The sequence below is a fragment of the Amia ocellicauda genome, chromosome 5 (genome assembly GCF_036373705.1).
Source record: "Amia ocellicauda isolate fAmiCal2 chromosome 5, fAmiCal2.hap1, whole genome shotgun sequence".
NCBI lineage: Eukaryota > Metazoa > Chordata > Actinopteri > Amiiformes > Amiidae > Amia > Amia ocellicauda.
In genome coordinates, this window is record NC_089854.1 from 2,529,148 (window position 1) to 2,547,967 (window position 18,820).

Genomic DNA, 18,820 nt, shown 5'->3' on the forward strand with positions numbered 1-18,820 from the left:
CAGCCGCTTGAGGAGTCTGACAGAGGGAGAACGTTCAGGAATGCATTTAATATCGGTTGCAAGCAAACGAAAACTAAAAAGATGTTGCCTTTAAACTAATGCATGCCTGCCTGGATTGCCATTTGTTGTGCTGTGTTGTTGTGTTGTGAATTAGTCGGGTTACATCTGAAGTTCAGTGTTCACTTGATATTATTTATTGATTGACTTTTATATTATTCCACACAGTTGTTTTTCTTTTAATGTTTGTCTTGTTTTTTGGATGCCTTATATTTTCTTATCCCATATTCCATTTCCAAAAATTATTTAATATACATTTATTTCTCAGTTTAATTTGTGTTCTTTATAACGTTTCTATTTATTGATTGTTTTCTGTTGTTGTTGTTTACTGTCATTGTCTGCCAGCTTCCTTCCAGCAATTGTGGCCAAATAGAAAAAAAGACAATGTATTGCCGACAGTGGCCATCTCATCTCCCATGCCCGAATTCTGACCGTTTTTGTTCTTGCAGACCAATCCATAACACCTTCACCTCCCTACACCACCAAAGCAGCACCACTAGACTGAAACACAGCAATGTAAAATCCTCCACTAATTCTCCTCTCTCTCTCCCCTTTTGTTTCGTTTTGTGGCTGCCCTCCTCGCCGCCTCCTGCCCTGCCCTGCCGCTGGCGCCGCTGCAGATTAAAGTGGTGAATGCATTCCGTAGCTCCTTATATGAGGGCCTAGAAAAGCCCGAATCGAGAAGCTCCATCCATAACTTCATGTCCCATCCCGAGTTTGTCCCCCTGGCAGAAGAAGAATCCCGTATCCCCAAAATCGACGAAAGCAGCATTGAGTTAGAGGGGCTCTCCGGTCCCCCCAAAGCCAAAGGCGGCCCGGGGGGTCACACCTCCAACCGCAACAACAACGCGCTGGACGTCGTGGCGGCCCCCTCCCACGGCTCGTCCACCGCCTCGACGCCCCCCGACAGCCCCCTACACAGCCTGGAGACCTCGGTCTGACGACCCCCGAACTGTGGACGCTGTGACGCCAACCCTGAAGTGCAAGCGCTCTCTCTGCGGAGGAAAGCGTGGTTTTCAAAGATGCCCCCGTCCGGCCGGCGCGCTCTGCGGTGTCCACGGGAGGACGTGTGCCTGTGTGAGTGCGTGTGAGGGCGTGTGCGTGTGCGTGTGCGTGGGTGCTTTGTACACAGGAACCAGGCTAGCACGAGGGGGGGGACAGGAGAGCTTCTGCTTTCTGCTGCAGCTTCGGCAGCCCTTCCTCCTGTCCATTTTTCTTGTCAATCTTGGCAGCATCTTTTTTTTTTTTTTTTGGTAATCCTTTTTTGTAATGGGTTGTAAGACGAACCAGTTTGGGTAGAACGTTGTTGTTCTGTTTATTTTCACTGTCGGAGTATTACTAGGTTGTAAGTATGAGTGGAAACACACACTCTTGCACATATAGACGATACTTTTGTTTCTGAAGTTCAGATGAATCAGTACTTTTCTGGAAATAGAAAATAGGTTTAAAGCCATTTAACATCGACGCCGCCATTAACTTTGGATCTGACTACTAAAATATGTAAACCCCTGTCTGCTTGTTTTGTTCTTTAAATCATGTATGCAAGCAAAGTTATAGGTATAAATATGCGAGCTTGCTTGTGGATTTTGATTCTTTGATTCCCTCCATTATAAGGGAGGGGAAAAAAAAAAAATCCAGGTCAGTCCTCTTTGGTTTGGATTGTAAAACTTTAACTAAAAGCCATGCTTTCTTCTTTTATTGGTGATGATAACTCCTGAAGGTCCTGGAAAAAAAGAGGGGAAAAAAAACCTGTGCATATTTCATTCAGTTTTCTTACTTTGTGTGCTTAACTACGGATGGAAATCTAAGGAGGAAGTCATATTACTTGGATGAAATGGACTGTTACACAGTTTTTTTTGTTTTTTTTTTTAAGTGCAAACGCCTGTACCTTTCTGATACTGGGGGGGGGGGGGAAGTCCTGTCAGCAGTTTGGGATTGTGGCAGTGTGGACGAAATCCACCGGCGAAGGAGACTGAAGTGATCGCTCTCCTCCCAGCAGAAGTGGCTGTTGTTGGAATCTCTAGTCTTCTGTATAGTGCAAGTAAACCGCTGTCTCTATGATGTTACAAAGTAAAGTAAAACTCATACTTGGTTATATTTATTTTTCTTTAGGTACTGTTCACCCATCAAACTAGTCCATTTTTAATTGTTTTTTTTTTTTTTCTTATTGGGGTTGTATGGGGGGCATTGTGGGGGTTCTTTTTGTATCATTTATGTGCAAAAGCGTGTTCAAATCAGACAAAATGCGATAAAGCGCACAATATAAAAAGCTTTCTTGTTTTTCCAAAATTGAAGACAAACTACAGTGTAAAGAAAACTAAGATTTTTGTAATAGAAAATGTTTGCTTTAAAAACAACAAAAGTTAGTGGATGTAAGTCCCAGTGTTTTCTGTATTCTTTCTTTTCTCGCTCTCTTTCTTTCTCGGTGTCTCGTTCGCTGTGAGAGGCCCTGGCACACTCGGGGCCCGGGGAATCTGTTTCCTGAGGGTCTCGGACGTGGGGCTGTAGACCACACCCCAACAGCGCGTCTAGAGCAGCGAAGCAGCCAGCCTGTGCATGTTTCAGACAACGTCAGAATCAGTTGGCATAACAGAAAAAATATATATATGCAACTCGAGCCCCTTGTTCCTGTGCGGTAACTGTTCTCTTAGTAACACTAAGTCACGTGGACTGCTGGTTTTGTGAAGTCCTGGCCTGGAGGATGTTTTCTTCTATTTTAATTACAATAATTACGTGTTATTAGTTATTAATAATGATAGTAATAAATGACTGTAGTACTGCCATATATAAACCTTTCTTTCATATGTAGATCTGATAGAATGCTATAATGCACTTTTCTACTTTACTGATTAATCACAGCCATATTTTTTAGGTTGTTTTTTATATCCCGTTTTTGCTTTGTATTAATCTCTGCTGTTCCCCCGACACCAAATGACTACCAACCCAATGTCACTGCCTACTTATGGACCACTGTAATGTTTACGGACAGAAACCAGCATCGATACCTAAGCCTGCACTTCCCCCTGCTGGCGGCTCGCCGGCGCGTCTGATTTCCTTTTCTTAATTTCATTGTAAGAGGCGTGGGGGGGGGCGTGATTTTCAAAGACATACGGAGAGAAAAAAAGAACCCAATGTTTTGTTCTTTATTTTTTTATAATTCTTCTGTATTTTTATATTTAGTACTTTTTAATATATTTAATATATACAAAACATAGAGACATTTGAAGATTAAGTAAGGAAATTTAATAAATAAATAAATAAATAAATAAATAAATAGGATTAAGTCATTTGAAAGATCTATATTTTTGCCATATTAGTAAACCATTTTTGGCCAAGCAGTCCTCTGGCCTGCCTGGACATATACACACACACACACACACACACACACACACACACACATATATATATACACACACACACGTGTCTAGTGGTGTGTGTGTGTGATATATATATATATATGTATGTGTGTGTGTGTGTGTGTGTATATAATTTGTGTTTATATATAATGTGTATATATAAAGCACTTGTTTACCACTGAAGCCATGCCATTGGATAAAATCTCTAACTCCGAGACTTCATTAACCAATCCTTTCTCTTGACCTCCCCTAGTGTGACCACATGACCTGCAGTCCTATAAAGCCATCTCTTTCTTTGGCGTCGCCGCTCCTACACACTACAGTCCCAAACCCGCAGCACTCTCTCTCGGAACGGCGTCATTCGGGTGTTTTACTCCCTTTTTTTTTTTTAATTTAAATTTTGTAATTTGTCAGTTAGTAGCCAAGTAAAAATTAAAACGAAATGAACACAACAACATTGAACAGTTGCTCTTAAATAATTCTGAAGTATATATTTTTTTCTATATATATATATATATATATATATATATATATATATATAAATATTTTCTATATTATTTTCCATTCTTACCAGTTGAAACAAAGGCAAGGTTCAATTACTGATTCAGAGGAATGGTGCTTTAGATTACTGGTTCTTAGCTGGCAAGTTTAAACACTTTTTTTGTTTGGTTTTGTTTTCTTTCTTTGTTTTTTGTTTTTTAAGATGATTAAGAAAATAAAACCAATTTACAAATGACCAGGATTATTCTGGAAAATGTTGCTTTGATGCATCCAGAAGGTGGGGAAAAAAGAGTCTACTGCCATAGAGAAGAAAATCTGTCACGGGCACACGGGAAGAGACGCACTACTCTGCTGAGTGACATTCGAATTGCCTTCTAGTGCTGAGCGCATAACATTGTGGGATGGAAGTAATTAAAGTGGGGAAAAGTTCATAGAGTCCTGTCAGAAAGAGAAAAAGGCTTATACACATACTGTCATGCGGAAAGGGGCTGATCTGATTTACAGCCATTTATACTGTATTAGGAAGTATAATAGGCAGAAGATTGAGAATTTAATGGATGGCAACGATCACCAGCCTAGATTTGACAATGTCATGCGCTCGTGTGGTGTAGTTACACAATTACAACTCACCGGCAGCACATGAAGTATCTTTCGACTTAAAATCCTCATATGTAAGTCCTCTGTCAGTGAGCATTGCCTTCACTGTGCTGTTGTGATCTTTTGTGACACGACTGCCATTGCGTAGCTCTTGGCAAGTGTTGAGGGTATGTGTATAGGCTTTTTTGGTGGTGGTTTTTTGTTTTGTATGGCTGTACAAAGGGAAGCACAGCGGTGACGTGTTGTTCTCGCAGCAGCAGACCAAGAACAAGAAATTGTCAAAAGTGAAACCAAAGCGATTGTTTTGTTTCCTTGTTGCCCTTGACAACTTTTGAATCCTTCTTGTGGCTCATTGTTATTGCACAGGCGACGGTGTATATTATTTAAAAAAGAAATGGAAACAATGAGAGACATATTTAAGAAAGGTGATGTGCAATAATTTTATTAAATGATGTTGACAGATCGGCTACTAAATTTAATTTCAGTCCATTCAAAAAGGAAAAAAAAAATTCTTGGAGTTCGGGGGGATCATTGAGGAATGATGTTCCTCTGAAAACTGATGCAGTGTGGTTACCCCAAAGCTTTTGAATAAAATGCAGAATTTCACTCTTTCACCTGGAATGTAACTTGCATCATCTGCTGAAGTTAAATTTAGTTTGGCTCTGATAACATAAAAAAAAGACACAGCTGTTTCTTCAAAAGAAAAAAATATGATATGAAGATTCAGACGTACAGTAAGACATTAAGCACTGGTATTATTTTTGTATAAAAAAATAATAATAACTATGTGGTATGCATGACTTATAAACAATTTGGTGGTTCAAAGCAATATGTACCCTGGTGTGAGTGATATTTCTAGTGTCCCGTGTAGCCTAAAAAAAAAAAGAAAAGAAAAAAAAAAAACACGCTCTACTTAAACAAATGCATTTGGGTGAAAGCAAAAAAAAAAAAAAAAAGTTCGGTATGTGTTCAGTGTTCTGCATGTTTATATATGGAATGAAACATCCAAAATGTTTACTTGTTTCTGAGATTCCCAATGTACACAAACACACACACAGGGATGCAGATACACTGACACACACACACACACGCACACACACACGCACACACACACGCACACTAAGATGCTGTTTCAAAGAGACGTGAGGGGGAGGTGTGTTGGAACCAGGATCATTAATAATAAAGAGACAGGAAAAAAAGTTAACCTTTTGAAGATTTTTATTCCATCTGAAAAAAGGAATGTCATTTGAATGGCTGATCACTATGGATCTGTACTTTCCTAGGGTCTGCTGTGTAGAGGGTTGTCCACATGCAAGGTCTAATGTGGACTGTCGGTAGGGTGGTTTTCAGTGTTGAGGGGGACTTGAGGATCTGTACCCCCACAAAAGCCCATAAAATTGTACTAGACGCTTACGTTAGTCTACATCTTGCACTCCTTTTTCTTTTCACTGTAAAACAACAAATCATCTCCGCCCGTTTCCCATCTCTCAGCCACACATCTGCTCTCGGGTAGTCTGAGCAGAAAGGCATTGATTTGCAGCCGTGGAAGATAGCTTGAGTAAGTATCAACCCCCTTCTGAATTATATCCGTTATTAGTAATCCGTGTCACGTCTGGGTGCGGCACAACTGGTCCAGTCCTCGTGTGTTTGTATGATTCACAGAGGTGCATTCTGGGAGTTTTTGGGCTGGGACGCCAGAGTGAAGTGGAGGTTTTATTATTTTAGTACAGATGCCACTTTTGTTTGGCTTCTGACTCTCTCTTTACCTGTGAGCTGAGGCTGGGCTACTGCATTGATATGCTGTGTGGATCTGGACATGCAAATTGCCGTGTGTGTGTGTGTGTGTCCATCAGAAGACGGAGCAAATGAGTTAAACCAGTCTGACATTTGACTGTGAAGAAATTACAGAGCCACAGTTTGCCCGTCTCCCATTAACCCGTGTACGAACTCCTGTTTGACGAGCGGAGCAATTTTCTATTTTGAAAGTCTGCAATTATTGTGCAGCTCTGGATGTGTGTTCAGTTTGTCAGATAGTACATCTATCACGGTCCGTTGTGGATTTTCCATTTTTAGCGAGCATCCGTCATCGAGTGTGTCGATTTTTGTTTTGCACAGCTTTGCATGCATTACTGGAGAAACCGTGTGAAGCAACACAATAGCCAGCCTCAGACGAGCAAAAGAAATAAGAAAAAAAAAAATACAAAACAAAAGATTGTATATTAGCCTAACGGTTTCTGCCATCTGGGGTTTGACTGACGTTTATTGTATTTGCTCTCCTGGTAATCAAGTAATTAAACCCCATTTAGCAAGTTTATTTTTAATTGACATGTCACTTAGGGATGAGTACATTAATCAGTCCTGCCAGGAGGTATGGCTGGAAGGCCTGGTGGCATCTGAAATTAGCAATTGCCGAATAGACTCTTCATGAACCTGGAGTCGGTAACAGCAGTTGGGTCTTCGTTTAGATCTCCCTAATTGCACAGCTCTGTTTATAGACCCCACAGCAGCAGGTAGCTCTTCACCATCAAGATGATGATAAATCCGTTGGGGCTCGTTCAAGGGAGATCAGCAGATCTAGCACCTACGGCCGGGTGCAAAGTTTCACTTCTCTAAGACATCGCACAACACAGCCCGAGATAAGTGCCAGCCAGGGCCGGTGAAATCGGACGATAGCGCGTTGCGTTTTGTCTTTTTTTTCTCTTTGCATTAGGGAGGGAGCTGAAAGAGATGTAGAGATGGGTTGTTGAGTTTCGGTCGACGGGGGGAGGCCAATTTATTGTTGCTTTTGAAGTGGTGTGTAATAAGCCCTGTGATGTGAGACTTAGAACCATTTTTAACATTTATATTTTTGTGGAACAGCTTGTTGTCGCCATTTGCCCTTGATGGGGGAGAGAGAGAGAGAGAGAGAGAGAGAGAGAGAGAGAGAGTGCTCTTTGGTTTTGCTCTGCAGGACGTTAGTAGCCAACACTTAATAGAGAGAAAACATCATTCCATTATGTCTTACTGAATAAGGTTTCTTTTTATTAGCATTTATTCTCCCCTGTTTGTAAGAATACCAGAATCACTGTGGTTTCCACAATGGGAAGTGGCTGTCAGTGCTGCCTCACTCGGCCCCCCAAACTGAAAATGTGTTCGGTTTCTTTTCTTGGAAACAACGTGCGGGGTTGGCAGCAGAAGTACTCAATCACCGAGGTGTGATTAGGGGCGACCTCGGCCTGCCAACAACATGCTAGGAGGATGAGAGCATCGGCAACACTGTGGATCTGCAACTCTCCCAGGGAAAGATGCGATCCCTGTTTATACTTCCTGATGCCTGATAAATTAATTAGGAGCCAGACTGCAATATGGGAAGTGAAAGGCAGCCAAACACCGCATGCTTTATTTGGAGTCTCATTTCTGTGTTAAAGGTTGACTGCAAAACAGAATTGCTCTATAGCTTTGTGTCAGTGCGGCAGATAAGCTGCTCTTTTGAGAAAAATATGATCTTGTTCTAGGAAGGCGATAAGGGAGACGTGCGTTGTTCTGCCCGTGTTCACAGTCAGGCGCCGGTGATTAAGTTGCATTGATTTGCAAATTGTCCTCCCCATCTGCCAAGATTTGTACAGATTAATGGCGATCTGTATGAACTGATGTGGTTTTAAAAGACTGCCGCCGCGCTGTGTGATGGAGAGTGCTGTGTGTGTGTGTGCGTGTGTGTGCGCCGACACTGAGAATGTATGACAGACCGGGCGCCCGTGTTATGGCACGGCACAGGCCGACAAAGGGCTTCAGGGGAAATGCTATTTTACATTTTTTATTTTCTGTTTTACAACCGAGCTGTTGAAAAGGTTTTTATGATCGCTGGTAGGTGTGAAAGAAGCAGGTGTACTTTAGGTTTATATTTTGAGGTTTAAAAGAGAATCTGTTGTGAGACTGTTCAGGTTTGTCTGTCTAGGTTTGAGTTGCTGTAGTTTAAATAGTTCCTGGCAAGCTGGAGTAATGAGTAAGTTTACCATAAAACAACAAATAGTTACTCGATGCAAGAGCTTAAGATTAATTATACTTTGTAGTAGTACTAGCAGTAGTAGTGAAATTGGTGACAGTAGTAGTAGTATATTAGTATCTGTTAATGTCTTATTTGCGTCTTCATGACTGAAGCCTGCATGAAGAAAAACTAGACCTGATTCTTCACAGTATCAGTCACCCAAACTGAGAGTATGGGGGGAGGACCAAACAAAACTATCATATAATCAAATAAATAAATAAAATATCACTTCTGAAGATCTGCCTTATCGGTGCAGAACGGGTAGCTGGGTAATTTTGAGGTCTAAATTATTGTTGAAATATTGAAAACAAATGTACAGCTTGAACTGAAATATGTGCAGTTCATTTTTATTTGTGCAGTATTAACAGAAGTTTCTTCCTAAGACATGAAACCTCAATGTTTTTTTCGTATTGCATGATAGTTGTCGGGAAAGAAAAAACTGAGACATGATTTGTGGCTTATGTTAGAGAAATGGATGGTTTCCTGTGAAGAAAATACATCCAATGAAGAAGGGGGGGGGGGTTGGAGATGTGCACATCTGTTTTTTTTTTATTTTTATGGAAAAGACTGTGCTCTGAGGTGGCACTTTATTTCAAGGCCCATCAAATCTCTCTTAACAGGGTGCTGTGATTTACACGGCACGCTAGCAAAATTACGGTAGTGTGGACGGCTGCGAACGGTTTCAAAAGACAACCATCAAATGACTGAGTACAATGATTCCACACAGATAGAAATTGGTCAGCAGGCAAATAAATAAACAAACTAATACGTGAATGTACTAGTCACTGTTTTCTTGTACGATTGCTCCACATCCTCTAGCCGTGAGCTTGGACACATCATGGAGTTGTCTTTGTGTGCTTAGGGCACCAGGCTCTCAGAACCAGCTCAGCAAGGATGTATGAATAGTCTTAGAACACAGATCTGGATTTCCATGAACCAATTATTAATAGAAAGGGAATAAGCTAAAATATGGAGCAGCCTTTGACAGCATCTATACCTAATGTGTGTTCAGGTGTGTGCATGTATACTTGTATGCAGCTGTTGCATTTATAAATACATATATAATGAAATCACACGCACAGACAAACATACACACCTAGTGCCCTTTTGTAAATATAATTCATGACCACGCCAAAAGGTCACTCCTGTTTGCTTTGAACTATGCAACAGATCTCTTGGAGTTTTTATTTTCTAATTTCTTTTCACAGCTGTGCTCTCTCTCTCGATTTATTTTCTGTCTGTGTGTTAGTCTTTTCTCTACTGTCTTGGTGGATGTGATCGTTCTCATTTTTAATTTCTTTATACTAAACAACAAACGCTATATATATATATGTATATGTATATACAAATATATGTATATGTATATATATTCCTTTTTTCTTTACTCTTTTGTAATATATGACAGTGTGGAATGCCTTGTTCTCTGTGTCCTGTCCTTTAAATTTTAACAAAGAAAAAAAGATAATCCACAAGCAACTGAGATGGAGGTAATTATATATAAACAATAAAGCCATTGGGGTTTGAATTACATGGTTTCAGTTGTCTTTGTTTTTTTGTCACACGTTTCTAACTGAGTGGAAATCTACTTGGATTATTGTTTTATTTTTGTCATCAAATATGCAAATCCACACAAAGCAACCCAACAAAACTTGACTGTGCATATTCCATAACATACATCTTAAATAAGTATGTTAGAGTATTTATATAGTTTGTCATGCATCTAGTTTTCAAATTGATTTACTTGTAATAATTAAAGACTTAATTTACATGCCTTAAAAAAAACACCCCATCTGTGGCTATTTCAAAAATGAAACGTGATGAAAAACGGTGTGTTTGACAAGGTGGGGTCTGCGGACCAGGCTGCCCTCGCAAACCGCAAACAAACCGCGCAAACGCAGCAGGGTCGCAATCGTGCAGCTGCTGCGGCTATTCGTGCGGTCGATAATCATTTGTCATCATGGGTATCTATTTATCCGTAGTAAGTTTATTTGCAGGAGTTTAATATTAATTATACATAATGTACTATTAAAATGCATTTGGCTTTAATTGTGTTACTTTATGTAAAACCAGTGAGGATAATGAATCATCGATCAATTGAGCAGCGCAGACTCGTCCCGGGGCCGCAGTGCGCTCTGCTCCCTGCTGCCCTCTAGTGGACGCATGCGCACAACGCGGCGATGGCACGGTGATTGACAGCTCTGATGATGCCCCCCGGCCCGGGAGACAGCGGTGGGGTGGTCTCGGTGTCAAACCCACAGGAGGGCTGTCACAGAGAATCCCACCCTGAGCCCGAGCAGGGGGTGGTACATCTGCCGGTACATTCTTTTTTTTTAAGCATTTAGTAAAATTATAGCCTACAAAACCACACTGTATGTGAACGTATACATTCAAATAAAATATGTGTACACATATGCATGTGTGTGTATTTAAATATATATGTATGTATGTATATAATATATACAGCTCTGGAAAAAATGAAGAGACCACTGCAAAATGATCAGTTTCTCTGGTTTTACTATTTATAGGTATACGTTTGGGTAAAATAAACATTTTTGTTTTATTCTATAAACTACTGACAACATTTCTACCAAATTCCAAATACAAATATTGTCATTTAGAGCATTTATTTGCAGAAAATGACAACTGGTCAAAATAACAAGGTGAATTGGTTCAGTCTTGGGGGATGGGTAATGTATTGATGCCCGAGTGCCAAACCAACACAAATGGATAAGAAAAGGTCTAAGTCATCAGGTGCCCAGTTTAGGAAAAAGAGGAAAGAAGAAGAGGAGAAACGAAACAGATAAAGGTATGCAGCCGTCATCTCTTTATGAGTAGAATATTATGGCTTGTGTGTGTGTGTGTGTGTCTGTCTGTGTGTGTGTGTGTGTGTGTCTGTCTGTGTGTGTGTGTGTGTGTGTGTGTGTGTGTGTGTGTGTGTGTGTGTGTGTGTGTTGCTTGCTGTGCTTTTACACCCTCTCTGTGCTCTCGGTGCTCTGGGTGCTCAGACTCGGCCCTGCACCTGCTGCCAGATGTCTCGCCATGATGCATCGAGGAAGGCATGAACGTCAGGGTTTACATGGCAGCTGTGCAATTCAGTTTGTGTGTAATAATCAGGTTCTCTTCTTTATGAGCGTGTTATTCTATTTGTGTGATACAGGATTTGTGCAATTCAGTTTTATTTGTGTGTTTCTTGTTAGCAATAGGGTAACTTATTTTTTATATTTGTCTTATTTTTGTATATATTTTTATGTTTATATAGTTTTAAATGTTATGATTATTTGTCTTTTTTATTAGCAATAGGGTAATAGTGTAATTCAATTCTTTTTGTATTTATATATTACAATTTTTCTATTTGTCTTTGTTAATTCTTTTTTGATATTTAGGAGTCTTATTTTTGTATATATTTTTACATAGTTTTAAATGTTATGATTATTTATTTGTGCCAAATGTCTGAATAAGAAATAGTTAGTGCAGAATGGTGCTTTTTATTGTTGTTGGGGAGCCATACAAGCTAGAAGCGTCACTGTGCATGTACAGCATGTGTGTGTGTCTGTGTGTGCATGTACAGCATGTGTGTGTGTCTGTGTGTGCATGTACAGCATGTGTGTGTGTCTGTGTGTGCATGTACAATGTGTGGGAAAGAAGACGACTCTCACACTGCACGCTGTAGCCGCTGCACTGAAGTCCCTCCCAGTGTACATGTGCCCACCAACAGGAAATACTGTTCACACTATTAAAGCTCTTTCGGCACTAGGTATTAGGGAAAATGACACTTTCATCTACACCTATATGGGCTGTTCGCACACTTTCTCTGAATGTTTTCAGTATAACTGTGCCAGGACGACATCAATGGGGAGGGAGACGAAAAGAGCGGGTGTGAGTTCAGCAGAATAACCCTCAGCCAAGCCTGTGGATCTGATTTCTGCTTTTTCTCCACTCCAGAAACTTTCGTTTTGCGACTTTTGCGCATTTTGACTGTCCTGCGTGTGGCTCACATCGGGCTCAATGGATCAATTCCAAACAGTTATGGACTTTGTTTCTTCCTTGAAGATTATGGACCTATGAGACACCTTAATTAGTGGTGATCTGAATGATAAGAACTGTTTCAACTCGATTTATTCATATTAAATAAGAAGACAATTAATTGCCAAGTATAACTATATGTGATGTTGGAAGCGTGTTTCATTTGAGAGCAGGCGAGTAGGAGATTTGCTATTTAGGTACTTGCCAGTGCGCTCAGGCGGAGACCCTCTCCCCTCAGGATGGACCCCGGAGACGCGGCCCTGGACCCCCTGGACTTGGCCTACCTGGCGGCCGAGGCCTGCATCGCCCTGGCCTCTCTGCTGGGCAACGCGCTGGTGGTGTGGGCGGTCAAGCTGAACCAGGCTCTGCGGGACACCACCTTCTACCTCATCGTGTCCCTGGCCGTGGCGGACATCGCCGTGGGCGCAGTGGCCATCCCCGTCGCCATGCTCATCAGCCTGGGGGTCCGCATGCCCTTCCACGCCTGCCTGCTGGGCTGCTGCCTGCTGTGCGTGCTGACGCAGTGCTCCATCCTGTCGCTGCTGGCCATCGCGGTGGACCGGTACCTGCGCGTCAGGACGCCCGTCCGGTGAGCGCCGCTGGCACCGACCCTGGCACCGACCCTGGCACCGACCCTGGCACCGCCGCAGTGCTGAGCGGCCGCATGTAGCGCCGCTGCCAGCTGTCACATCTGTGTCGCATCGGCATTATTAGGCTGCCATCGCGTGTGTGTCCAGTATCCGACATCTGTGTGCGGGACTGTTTGATGGATGGTTTCTAATAATACATTTTTACCAAAGTTCACCACATAATGTGCGTTTAGTAGAAGCGCTATTTGGAAAAAAAACCTAGTTGCTGCTGCAATGCCGAACAAAACAACCGCAGAAGCTTTTACACATTTATCTATCGAATTAGTTGTCTTTTTATATGCATATTTCAAGAAGACGAATTGTAGGATACTGAATCAATTTTTAATTTAATTTCGATGATCAATGCATTGAGGAACTAATGTACATTATTATTATTGTTGTTATTATTGTTATTATTATTATTATTATTATTATTATTATTATTAGTAGTAGTAGTAGTAGTAGTGTTGTTGTTGTTGTTTATTATTATTATTATTATTATTATTTTATAATAATAATAATAATTAGTAGTAGTAGTAGTAGTAGTATTGTTGTTGTTATTATTATTATTTTATAATAATAATAATAATAATAATAATAATAATTAGTAGTAGTAGTGTTGTTGTTGTTGTTTATTATTATTATTATTATTGTTAATAATAATAATAATAATAATAATAATAATAATAATAATAATAGTATTATTATGAACCTGTTCTCAATGTGATTATCATTAGCAGTGATGTATCGCTTACCGCTCGACCGCGGGCTGCTGTCTGGAACGAAGCGTCTGATCTGACATACAGACACATTCAGAGACAGACACACACACACATACACATACATACAGACAGACAGACAGACAGACACATTCAGAGACAGACACACACACACATACACACACACACACACAGACAGACAGACAGACACATTCAGACACACACACACACACACACACACAGACAGACAGACAGACACATTCAGAGACACACACACATACATACAGACAGACAGACAGACAGACACATTCAGAGACACACACACACACACAGACAGACAGACAGACACATTCAGAGACACACACACACACACACACACACAGACAGACAGCTGTTCACTGCGCGCCGCGTCCAGGGACATTATTGCGTGTTTTCACGGTTTCCCACTGAAATCTAGAAATTACTACCAGCACTTCAATCTGCCCACAGAAAAGCTCATGAGCGACTCAATGTCACGAAGACTTCAGTCACGAAGGTGCTTTGGGACAGAGGTGAACACTGAGGGTTTAGAAATGGCTTCACTGTATTATCGTTGTGTGATTAATATTGGGAATATGACCCATTTCTGAACGAAATTATTAAATGCATTTGGATATAAACGCATGGATGAATCAATAGACGGACCTTATTGCGGTCCGCACGGATATCTCTCCGCTAAACCCGCCGGTCTGATTCACATGAAATACACACAATACATTTCGATTTGAAATATGATTTCTAAATATTGGTACTCAGTCGATCAGCATAATGCTTAAGTCTCACTTTGCATCAAGCCTTTAGGTTTACTTTAAGGTAAAAATATCAAAGCTCGACGGTTGGATGACTTTGAAATTGATCAATACAATCACTTTATCGGCAAGGTTTACATTTTAGATTAATCCAAGAAAGCATCTTGATTAAGGTGTCCATGTCCCAACATATGATAATTTGTTCAATTGGACAGTGTCGAAGTTATAACTTTTAAGTGTGCCAAGGGTACAAAAAAGTTATTAGCATGGGATGTCCTTAATATTATTATTATTATTATTATTATTATTATTATTATTATTATTATTATTATTATAAGTCTTGTAAAAATACAAATTATAAAACGTATAATTTGACTTGTTTATATATATTTATGTAGTATTACCCCTCTCACATCAACTGATTCTACAAAGATTCCCTGACTGAGTGGTGTGTGAGTCCTACATTTTTCTTTCTTTCTTTTTCTTTCTTCCCCTTCAGTAGAACTAGGCAGAGCAGATGTTTTGGAGAGGAGCCTGTGTAGGTGATACAGCTATAATGCCACATTGTGCAGCTGAAACCAAGCTCTCGTCCACAGCTACCGAGCACTGGGGAAACCACTGAGCTGAACTGAGAGAAATATTGCGTGACAGGTCTCCTTTTGAGAAACTTAATCGCGAAAGAATGAAACCTTATCTTTTGTCTCTCTTTACAGTTATTTCTCATGGTTTTCAGAAAACTCTCAGGTTCGGTGATTCACCACAGAGATTCACTTCATTAGTATTCAAATTGGCCAATTTTCCTCAGCTTCATATTTCAGTCAAACATTAGAGGGTCATTTTAATTACGCTGCAAATCAAAACACACACGCCATTTATTGATTTATTAAACTAGTGTTAAGCTGATTTTCTTTCTGATTCTAATGTGTTGCTATCTAAGTGAAGATTGATCAAGTCCTGAAAATGACAATAAGTCATTTTGTCAATTAATTAGTTGTCTGAAAGGACAATTCACTGCTGGTATTCTTACACCAGTGTTGTGGTTTACACCCAGAGTGGGGGGGAGTTGAAAAAGCCTCAGTGACTTTCCGCTGGGCTCTGACAACAAAAGGCTGGATGCCATTCTTGTGGGAATAAACTCATTGCAAATGGATGAGTGATCGTGGGGTAAATGGACTTATTTTTCAACATGTTCTTCAAAGCTGCAGCAGATCGTTGTGATGTCTGAAATGTTTCCTCCTCTTTGTTACTCTGCAGGTACCGCTCCATGATGGACACCCGCTGCGCCTGCCTGGCGGTGGCAGTCTGTTGGGTTCTGCCAACTATCTTGGGTTTGCTGCCCATGTTGGGCTGGAACAACAGAGCCAATCTGAAGGACCTGGACCAGCCCAATGGGACTGCCAGTGGCTCCATGGTGTGTTCCTTCCCACTGGTGATGAGTATGGAGTACGTGATTTACTTCAACTTCTTTGGGCTGATCTTCAGCCCCTTGGTGCTGATGACTGGCCTCTACATCCTGGTCTTCACCACCATCCGGAGGCAGCTGAGCCACAGCCAAGTGGCATGCAAGGCAAACAGGAAGTACTACCAGAAGGAGATGAAACTGGCCAGTTCTCTGGCGCTGGTGCTGCTGCTCTTTGCCATCTGCTGGATCCCGCTGCCCATCATTAACTCAGTGAGCTTCTTCTGCCCCCACTGTCAGGTCCCCAAGGCCGTCCTCTACCTCGGCATCCTCATGAGCCACGCCAACTCGGCAGTCAACCCCATCGTCTACACCTTCAAGATCCGCAAGTTCAGGCTGACCGTGCTGAAGATCTGGCGGCATTACTTTGTGAGGCGGAACAGCCTGGACAGCTCTCTGCCCCAGTCCTGCACCCTGCACTCGCTGGGGGCGGAGAAGTCGGACAGCGTCTGAGCCGAGCCTGGCCGTGAGCGCCAGGGCCACCTCTCATACACAGCGCACACAACTGCTGTACGTCGGGTGGTGTGGGTCCGGCTACTTTGAGTCCTGGTGTGGGTGAAATTGCGAGGGCGGACAGAGGAGAGAGAACACCACACCAAGGAGGACAGAGGAAATGAAACCCCTCCACCACAAAACCTAGAGCAATAAATACATTTTTTTTGTCGAAGCTGTTTGTTTTTAGATAGAACTAATAGCAGTTTCTCTAAATGAATTTCTCCTTTTTGTATATGTATAAGCAGCTATACATCTGCATACACAGAAACAGAAGTAAAAGCAATAAAAATATCCAGCCTTCCTCTGATATATATAAAATCATCATGTTGTTCATTATTCCATATAAATAAAATGAAGTATGTTTAAAACCACATGTATGACTATGGACTGTATGCAGATGGATGATATTGTCTACTTTTCCCTTTAGTTGGTTTATCCATTAGAGGGTATCCTATTCCATTTAATGAAAATGCATTTCCAAAAACATGTTATTCTTTGTTCTTTGTCCGTTTATTTGTCCGTCTTAAGAGAACATAACCTTCTGAGCATCTGACAAAACCTTGGCTTGCATAGGCATGTTTCTAGACAACAGCGGACGTGGGACTAATGAGGCAGTGAGTTTCTGAACACGCTCCTGGGTGAAGCCCCTGTTGCAGCGCACTGGCAGACTCCGATCAAACAGTCTCCCTCGAGGAGAATCTCACAGGCGGGGTGTTTTTGTTTTTTAAATGATTTTTTAATTCCATTTCTTACTTTAGCCACTTCTAATAGTGCTCCTGCTATAGAGACCACATTGGGCACCATTGTGGAAACTGAAACCCCCCTCTCAAACAGCACATCTCTCTAAATATAGCACTACAGAATCACCGTTTTCAAGTCCTGCGGTGGCTGATTTGAAAGATCCTCGGTCAGAAAGCTGTCGGTCAGAATAGCATTACACATGCCAGTGTCTGCAAAGTTGTGCTTAGAATTAGTTTTACAAATGCGTGATTCTCACTTGCAACGCCAGTAATGGAAAAGTTACGTATACCAACTCATTTGTATCATAACCACACACACAAAAATAAGCAGGTGTTGGAATATATAACTTGCAATTTTTCCATTCTCATTTTATTATTTTATTATTATAGCTACCGTAATGTTTTTTTTAATTGTGTTTGGAAATAAATAAATCAAATAAATAGGTGAAAAGTGATGGGGTACCCTTGAGTTTTCACTTTCTAATTACTGGGAAACAAGATGTCTTGGTACATTTGAGTCATAGTGAAAAACTCATGACGTTGTGAGTCAAAACATTGTCTACCTTATATATTAAAATCAGTTATTTTATCATTTCCTCTGTGTTAATGGTGGATCATTTTGAAGTTGCACAATGTATGCATTTCATATATTGACAAATTGTTCATAATTATATACTTTAAAAAAATCATATTTAGGTCTTTGTTTGCAGTTCTGGTTTTGTTTTATGCTTAAAAAGGGGGTAAATGTGTTTAATTGCTTGATAAGTGATTGCCTTTTTTCTTTCAAATTTCTTGATTTTGTTTTTAAAGATGCTTTTTGTTCTCTCATGTTGGGATGTGTGTGGCTTGTGTGAATTTTGTATACTTAAATAAATAAATAAATAAATAAATAAATACATAAAATTCTGCCTTTTCAGATATATTTGTTTCAATTAGAAATGTAAATATACAGTAGAGTAAGAATGGGCTAACATTTGCTTTAAATAATTATTGGTTATAAAAAAGTAGCCTAAATGTTCTGCTTTATAAGTTTTTAAAATCTGGATTTAAAGGAGTGTCCATGAAAATCTGAAATGCAGTCTAAAGATGAAGAAACAAGACTATTTGTCCTTTATTTTACCAATGTATATATACGAAAATATGTTGGAATGGTATACAACTTTATTTTAAGGAAATTAGATTTATCTGTATGGTTTAATGGTGGTGCTTTTTAAAAATGTAATTCCAACAAAATATAAAACTGGAATTAGCACACATAATTAATTTGTGGAAGATACCATACTCATAACATAAAGTGGCCAAATCAAACAACAAATTATGGATAATTTAAAACACCATAAAAACAAGTGAAAAATAAAAAACTTGAGTCTTTTGACTTATTTGGGGAGAAAGAGAATACACATGGAAATGTATAACGTTTGCTTCTATTGTT

The 18,820-nt window shown here is 40.4% G+C and overlaps 2 protein-coding genes across 6 annotated transcripts in view; both read left to right on the forward strand.

Moving 5' to 3' along the window:
- The window catches only part of atp2b4 (ATPase plasma membrane Ca2+ transporting 4), a 77,666-nt gene extending 67,603 nt beyond the window's left edge, over nucleotides 1-10,063 (forward strand). For 3 of the 5 annotated variants that reach the window (XM_066703203.1, XM_066703202.1, XM_066703205.1), the window contains one exon: nucleotides 678-10,063. In XM_066703203.1, coding sequence (XP_066559300.1) covers nucleotides 678-998 — 321 coding nt within the window. In that variant the 3' untranslated portion in view covers nucleotides 999-10,063. The remainder of the gene's footprint in view (nucleotides 1-677) is intronic. The other 2 variants (XM_066703206.1, XM_066703207.1) reach the window with 1 other exon arrangement.
- Nucleotides 10,064-12,236: 2,173 nt separating this feature from the next.
- Nucleotides 12,237-18,284, forward strand: LOC136749185 (adenosine receptor A1). The gene is made up of 2 exons (XM_066703208.1): nucleotides 12,237-13,147; nucleotides 15,949-18,284. Exons 1-2 carry the CDS (start codon nucleotides 12,798-12,800, stop codon nucleotides 16,604-16,606), a joined length of 1,008 nt encoding a protein of 335 aa, XP_066559305.1. The 5' UTR covers nucleotides 12,237-12,797; the 3' UTR covers nucleotides 16,607-18,284.
- Nucleotides 18,285-18,820: the final 536 nt, after the last annotated feature.

Bases quoted from the DNA above. Each gene is read 5' to 3' on its own strand.
- LOC136749185 (XM_066703208.1), top strand. From the start codon at position 12,798: ATGGACCCCGGAGACGCGGCCCTGGACCCCCTGGACTTGGCCTACCTG. The intron at 13,148-15,948 runs GTGAGCGCCGCT...GTTACTCTGCAG, and splicing joins CGCGTCAGGACGCCCGTCCG to GTACCGCTCCATGATGGACA.